The 6,735-nt window shown below is 59.2% G+C and overlaps 1 protein-coding gene across 2 annotated transcripts; it reads right to left on the bottom strand.

The window, feature by feature from the left end:
- Positions 1-423: 423 nt before the first annotated feature.
- Sh2d5 (SH2 domain containing 5) lies at positions 424-6,314 on the bottom strand. 2 transcript variants are annotated; one of them, XM_076863271.2, is made up of 9 exons: positions 6,228-6,314; positions 5,827-5,907; positions 5,313-5,387; positions 4,003-4,149; positions 2,634-2,885; positions 2,312-2,486; positions 1,849-1,957; positions 1,095-1,254; positions 424-627 (listed from the first exon to the last, which is right to left on the bottom strand). In XM_076863271.2, exons 1-9 carry the CDS (start codon positions 6,312-6,314, stop codon positions 424-426), a joined length of 1,290 nt encoding a protein of 429 aa, XP_076719386.2. The 2 variants fall into 2 exon arrangements, with proteins under 2 accessions (XP_076719386.2, XP_076719387.2); XM_076863272.2 differs by having other exon boundaries at positions 2,312-2,483.
- Between the last annotated feature and the right edge of the window lie 421 nt (positions 6,315-6,735).

The following is a 6,735-nucleotide window of genomic DNA, read 5'->3' as shown; positions in this document are numbered from 1 at the left end:
CACCCTGGGCCCTGGCAGCCAAATGGCTAGCGGAGCTGGTGCACTCACACTCCCTCTGTGTCTGGTTCCTGTTGGGAGCTCTCCAGAGACCTGGTCTTTAGGAAAGGCTTCACCTCTGCTGGTGAGCAAGCCTCCTAACCCTTAGAGAGCTCTGTGGAGGAGCAGGGTGGAAGCCAGGACAAGCCCCAAAGCCATTGAGAAGAAATGGAACCCCTGTAGCTCCGCCTGGAGCCTCGGAGGACTACGTGTCCTATGAGAAGCCACTGAAAAATCTCCAATGTCAGGGCTCCGCTCCCACGGGCAGCAAAGCAATGGAAAAGTGGTCCGGGGCAGAGACCGATGGAATGGTGGCCAGTGGGGAGCAGGGAGGGCAGAGCAGCTATAAAGGCCTGGGGGCTGGGTACGGGAGTCCTGGAGCAGGGCCTAGCCCAGGCCCTGAAGTTCAGCCTCCGATTTGGCATGGCCCAAGGGCCGGAGAGTCCGCAGGGGCCTGCCCTCAGGCCCACTGTCCTGCTCCTCGTAGGTGGGGTTCCGGCGGCCCATGTCGAGGGGACAGAAGAGGCTGCGCTCAGTGCCAGCGTGGCTCTCCACCAGGGCCTCCAGGCTGGGGAACTCTGCAGGCAGGTGCTGGGGAGGAAGGGTCTTCAGCTCCAGTTCCCTGCCCCAGGCTCACACCAGTGCCCTGCCCCCAGGGACCCATTTTAGAGAGCAAGAAATGAGAGCTTAGAGTTATGATGTCATGGCAGGGCCAGACACCACTTCCTCTCTCTTCCCAACCTGGGAAGGACTGAGGCATTCATCTTGGAAGTATGAGCACACGTGTGAAAAGCCTCACTACCCCATCCCAGAGCTGTGTGAGTTCAGGCAAGTCCCTGTCTTCTCTGAGTCAGTGTCCTCCTCTGTTAAAGATGGGCTATGGTGTGGGAAAGGCAGGCAGAGGAAGGGGATGGAAAGTGGGTTTAGGGTGGGGCCAGAGAAAGTCAAACAGGATGTGAGGTAGACTCAGGAAGTCACCAATTAGGAAAAAGTGGGGCATCATGGCAAGAGGCAGAGCCAGAGATGGGACAGGGCAGGGACAGGGGCCTCCTTCTTACCTCTAGACAGTAGCGGCCCAGATGGTTCCGGAAGACCTGGTGGGGCACCACCCCGCATTGTGTCCTCACAGACAGGCACCACTGGCCATTGGTGCCTGGCTCAGGCCACAACAGGAAGGCTCCTAGCACGTCTCTCCGTAGCAGGGCCAGTGCACAGGGCCTGGGGTGCAGAGGCAAGAGGCTGAAGTTAGAGCCCTGCTCTGGTCTCAGCCCCAGGCTGCTGCTTTGGGGAGGGACAGAACCCCAACAGCACGGAGGCAGCCTGGGAAGCAATAAATGGCTTCCACATGCAGCGCCTGGCTGGGCTGTGTAGTGCAGGCCTATGATCCCAGCTATTCGGGAGGCTGAGGCAGAAGGATCAGAAGATTGAGGCCAGTCTCAGAAACCAAGTGAAACCCTGTTCCCTAAAGAGAGGTGAAGTCTGGGGATGTCACTTAGTAGCAAAGCATCCCCAGCCTGATCTACCCCCCAACTCTGGAAAAAAGAAAAACAACAAAAAACCACAACAGTACTTGGCCCAGAGTTGCTATTCAACGAGAAGGAGCTCTCAGGAGCTCAAAGATTCCCCAGGGGTCCTCTGAGACCCCATCAGGAGAGAGGTTTAAAGAGGCTGGCCTGTGACAGGCCTGAAGTCACCAAAGCCAGGTCATTCTGCCCCCACACAGGGCTGCACGCATGTCATGTCAGGGGCCCCCTGCCAAGTCTCTGCCGAACCCAAGGAACTGGACACTAGGCCAAGCCAGTTCCCTCCTACCTGGAGATGCCAGCAAAGGCCCAGATGTTCTCTGTCAGGCTGCCCTCACTCTCCACCAGGCACGAGGGACCACCAGGAGTGCGGGGCCATGCCTCCCATGCAGCAGGAACTATGGAGACCACCCAGGGGTCAAAGGGAGAGTGGCCAGATCCCTCCATGTCCGCTGGCCTGCCCAACCACTACAGGTCCTCTCCCCATCATCTGTCTCCAAATAAGCCTCCCTCCTCGACCAACAGGTGCACACCCAGCCCCCTGCAGACACCACAGTCCCATTCATACCCACTCCCCAGTTAAAGTTCATACCACCCACGCAAGCCCAGAGGCACACACACACCCAGGGACCCACATGCACACACACTCATACACAGGCCTCCATGGGGTACAGCCACAGCCACGCAAGAGCATGCAGGCACTGGCCTCTGCATGCCCTGGAGCACGGGGCAGGGGCACTCCCACAACTCACAGGCCTCCCGAGCCGATAGCTGCAGCTGTGTCTCATAGGTGCAGGCTCGGTAGGCCCCGGAGCGGATCACCTTGCTGCGAATGGCCTTCTTGCGCACCAGCGTGGGCGAGCAGTAGGGATTCCCCAGGCGGGCATGGCGGGCACCCCCACGGCCTTCGGACTCTGGCAGCTCCTTCTAGGGCACCAAGAGGGGCCCATGGGCAGACAGACTCAGGCCCAGCCATGCCAGGTCAGGCAAACCACTGCTTGTCCAACACACCCCCCCAGCCCTTGCCCAGCTCCCTTGCCCTAACCCGCAACCCCTGGGTTGGGGGCTGCATACCCCACCGCCACCCACTGGCCCCTCAGCAGGCAGCCGCCGAAAGGAGACGAGAGCATGGACGTTCTGTGAGAGCTGATCACGGCCGAAGGGCTCCCGCACCATAGCAGGGGGGCCCCCAGGGCTGGAGAGTAGCTTCAGGGACATGTCCCCTGCAGGCCCCGGGCAGGGCTCAGGCTGCGCCCTCTCCTCCGGGTGCTGCAGGAGGTAAGCAAGCTGGAAGGAGCGACAGAGCAGCAGGTGCAGGATCTGGACCTGAGGAGGGGGAGGGGCTCAGCTGGGAGAAGCCTCCTGGGGTGCACCTCAGCATGAGCCACCCACAGTCCAGGGCTAGGGAGCCCCTTGCCCCTCACTGTTCTTCCTGGGAAAACTCCTCCTAATCCCTTAGAACCTCACCACCAAGCAGCCTCCCTACCAAGGGCCCTATTCCTTTAACAAATAGGGGCACTTACCTTGGCAAGGTGTCACTCATGCTGGGAGCAGGGGAGATGATGGTGGGCTACATGCACCTCCCCAAGGCTTACCATCCCTCCCCATAACTGCCCCAGCCCCTCTCAGAGCAATGAGCAGGGCCTGGGTTTTGATTTAAGCCTGCAGCTCCCGTGACCCGGGGCAGGACAGAACGCTCTGTGTGCCTCAGTTTCCTCATCCCCACCTCCTGCGCTTCTCAGAGGAGCTAGAGAAGTGAGCCCCACACATCCCACCCACACTCATGCCAGCCAGACCCAGCAAGCTGGCACCGTGAGCTTCAGCTACATGTCACCCCACTATTCAGCACAGGGCTTGACATTCAGCGGTAACAGCGAAGCCTTGATGGATGGACCCAAACCCAGCCTCTACTGGCCAAACTGGCTGTCATGGCTCTGTCACACTACCGCCACGCTGGCTTTGAATTCCCAGACCTCCTGCCTAGTGCTCATCCTACCACCCGCCCAGGGCCATGCCCTGGGACAGTGAGACCCGGACCAAGGTGCTGCTTTCAAAGAACTCAAATGTCTATAATTAGTGACAGACAGCAGCTGGAGTGTGGTCCTGCCGCAGGACTCCACAGGAGGAGCCATGCAGAGGGGTGGAGGTGGGCAGAGCCCTAAAGGTGAGTGGGGTGAGAAAGGAGAGGCAAGCCTTCCAGGCAAGGAGGGCAGCACGAGCAAAGGCCTGGCAAGATGGCCCATCTCCAAGAGCAAGGCTACTGACTGGCCTTAGAGAATCTTCAGTGGGCAGAGCCAAAGCAGGAGCCAGTGTGGTAAGGTTGGAAGGCTCCCTGGAGGGGAGCCAATCCCCAAAGGCCTTTGTCCCTGAAACCTGTCCTGGTGCTCAGCACAACCCACTCAAGCCTCAGTGGTGTCCCTGCCCCAGCCCGGGCCCCAGATACCTCTCCAGGCTGGCTGCCCACAAAAAGGTGGCAGAAGAGCTTGCTGGCGGGGCTGCGTGGGTTCCGGGCGATGAAGGAAAACTGGCAATTGGCAGGACACCAGGTGGAATAGAGGATGCGTCTCAGGGCATGGGCCATCAGGAGCACCTGGACAGGCAGAGCAGGTGCCGGGCTTCATGAGACCCCACCTGGGCAGCCTTGGCCAGTCCTTGGGCCCCACACACCACCTACCCTCAGCCTGCACCCTAGGGCAGGGCCACCTGCTCCTGGGGTATGGGCCTTCACTCCTTGCAGGCCCACCCCATAGCGCCCTCACGTGGTATTGGGCTTGTCCCAGTTGCAGACCCGTAGGTTGGGATCATCACCCCTATTTTATGGAACCCAGAGGCAGAGCAGTGATCTCCTGCCATGGTGTGGTGGCCAGCCCTGGGTTGCATGCCTGGGTCACACTTGGCCATGTGACAGTGAATGAACCCTGGCTCTGCCACTGGTTCTCCGTTTAAGTGCAGTCCTCTGAGCATCTCCTGCTGTGACGTGTGTCACGTGGGTAGAACCCTAGGACCCCTCTGATGGGCTGCTGATAGGTATAGGGAAGCCCATGCAAGCGACACAGGACCTAACTTCAGGAGCCCGCAACACCTGGCTCTGGGACTCCATGCTCACCACGACCTTAGGTGAGAGGGACTGCAGTTGTGAGGTATGGTTCTGGGGCACAGGCACCCAAGCAGGGGTTCCTGCCAGCTCCAGCTGAGATAGGCCCCTTCTGCAGCCACAGGAGGGTGTCCACAGCCAATACCAGGCATGGTACCTACCAAAACCTCATGGGATAATGTCCCTGCTTTGGGCCAAAAGGTGGCCCCCAAAGGAGATTTTGGAGGGCCAGGGATGAGAAACTTGCCAGAGCTTGACCCTGGGGACAGGCCCTTGAAGAAAGAATGTCCAGCTGGACGTGGTGTTGCACACCTGTAATTCCAGTGGCGTGGGAGGCTGAGGCAGGAGGACTGCAATTCAAGGCCAGCCTCAGCAATTCAGCCAAGCCCTAAATGACTTAGTGAGATCCTATTGCAAAATTAAAAAAAAAAAAAAAGGCTGGGGATGTGGCTTAGTAGTTAAGTACCCCTGGGTCCAATCCCGAGAACCAAAACCAAAAAAGAAAGAGTGCTCAAAGACAGAGCAAAGGGGAACACAAGGGGCCCCCAGAGGAACTCTCCAGGGCTGAGCTGAGGCCAGGGCAGGTGGTAGCAAGCTTGTCCTGAGAGAGGAGACACCTGTCCCTGTTGAGTTCTCACCTGACCCTCTTGAGCTCCTACCTCTCCTTCCCCGCTGTAGACCTTGAGGCCCTGAAGGCTGAACTTCAGAATGACAGCGCGGCGACGGGGACAGTCCTGGGTAGAAGAGTATTGGTGGGAGAAGCTGTCACCTCCCAGGCTTGGCCCTGCTCAGCCAATCCAACCTGTCTGCCAGGTGACAAAGCTCCAGGTGATGAATGCCCCAGAAGGGAGAGAAGTGGGGATACAGAACACCCCCAGGCAGGCCACAGGTGGTCACCTCACGACCACCTCCCTGTCTACTGGCTGTGGCCTCCAGCTGCAGGGCCAGGGGAAGGAACTCACTGGGCATGAGGGACAGAGCTTTGGGAGCCTGGCTGTGGGTAGCCACTGGGCCACCTCTCAAGTCCCTTTCATCCTGCCCTTCCGTGGGCCTCACATGCCCATTTTATGCCTGGGAAGCAGCTGGATCTAGTCTCAGGGCTTGTTCCCAGTCTGACATCCCAAGACTGTGATCCTTACCAGGGAGGTGCCTCCTTGTCCCCATCCCCCTCACCTTCAGGGCCCACAGCCATTGCTGCACCAGCCACACGCTGTCCTGGGTGTCCAGGTCATCCACAGGGAAGGAGCCCACATACTGTTTGGTGAGGGGGCAGGAGGAGGCAAGGCAGGGGAGTCAGGCCCACAGCTCCTGACCCCATCCTCCAAGGTCTCCCTCCCTTGGCCCACTGCTCTGCTAGGCAAGCTGTGGGCAGTGACAGAGACCCAGGCTCTGCTGCTTTCCCATTCAAGCCCTCTGAGGGCCCAACTCCCCATGTGTGTGCACACACATCGCAAAGCCTGGGTCAGGTAGGGAGATGGGGGAGCAGGTCCTTGACCCCAAGCTCCTCCCCACCCCCAGGGCCTGTCCCCAAAGACTTCCCACCAGGGCACACCTGGAGGGAGCAGCCCACCCACCTGGGCAAACTTGGTGATGCACCTGGGCCGGTAAGGGGCAGGCCCGCAGTCAGAGGCCCTCCGACCCCCTGCCCCAGCCCTCTGCATGGCCCCCAGGATGCCCAGCTTCAAGCTTCACGGAGACAAGGCTGCAAAGGGCAGGGGAGAAAGTTGGTTTCCAAGCAGGTAAGGTAAGTGCCCCCATCAGAGGCCCCGAGTTCACCCTCCGGTCATTTATTCCACAAATCCTCACTGAGTTCTTGCTATGTGCTGACAATGTCCTGGGCCCTGGGAACACAGCCCTGAAAAGAATGATGAAACCTGCCTGCCTTCATGGCGCCACGTTCTCATGGAGAGAAAGACATTCAAAGTTCAAAGACATTCAAAGAAAGACTTACAAGTTGCAAGGCCAGAGCTGATGAGGCTGGGGACCTGCTTCTCAAGTCCTGGCTCATTTGGCCCCAGCATGATTCCAGCCCCTTCCCAAAGCACCACAATGAGATCACAAACCCAGAACCCAATCAGGCCA

Source organism: Callospermophilus lateralis, chromosome 7 (assembly GCF_048772815.1).
Source record: "Callospermophilus lateralis isolate mCalLat2 chromosome 7, mCalLat2.hap1, whole genome shotgun sequence".
Taxonomy (NCBI): domain Eukaryota; kingdom Metazoa; phylum Chordata; class Mammalia; order Rodentia; family Sciuridae; genus Callospermophilus; species Callospermophilus lateralis.
The sequence above is the reverse complement of the archived record's forward strand: the minus strand, read 5'-3'. Positions and strand labels throughout refer to the sequence as shown.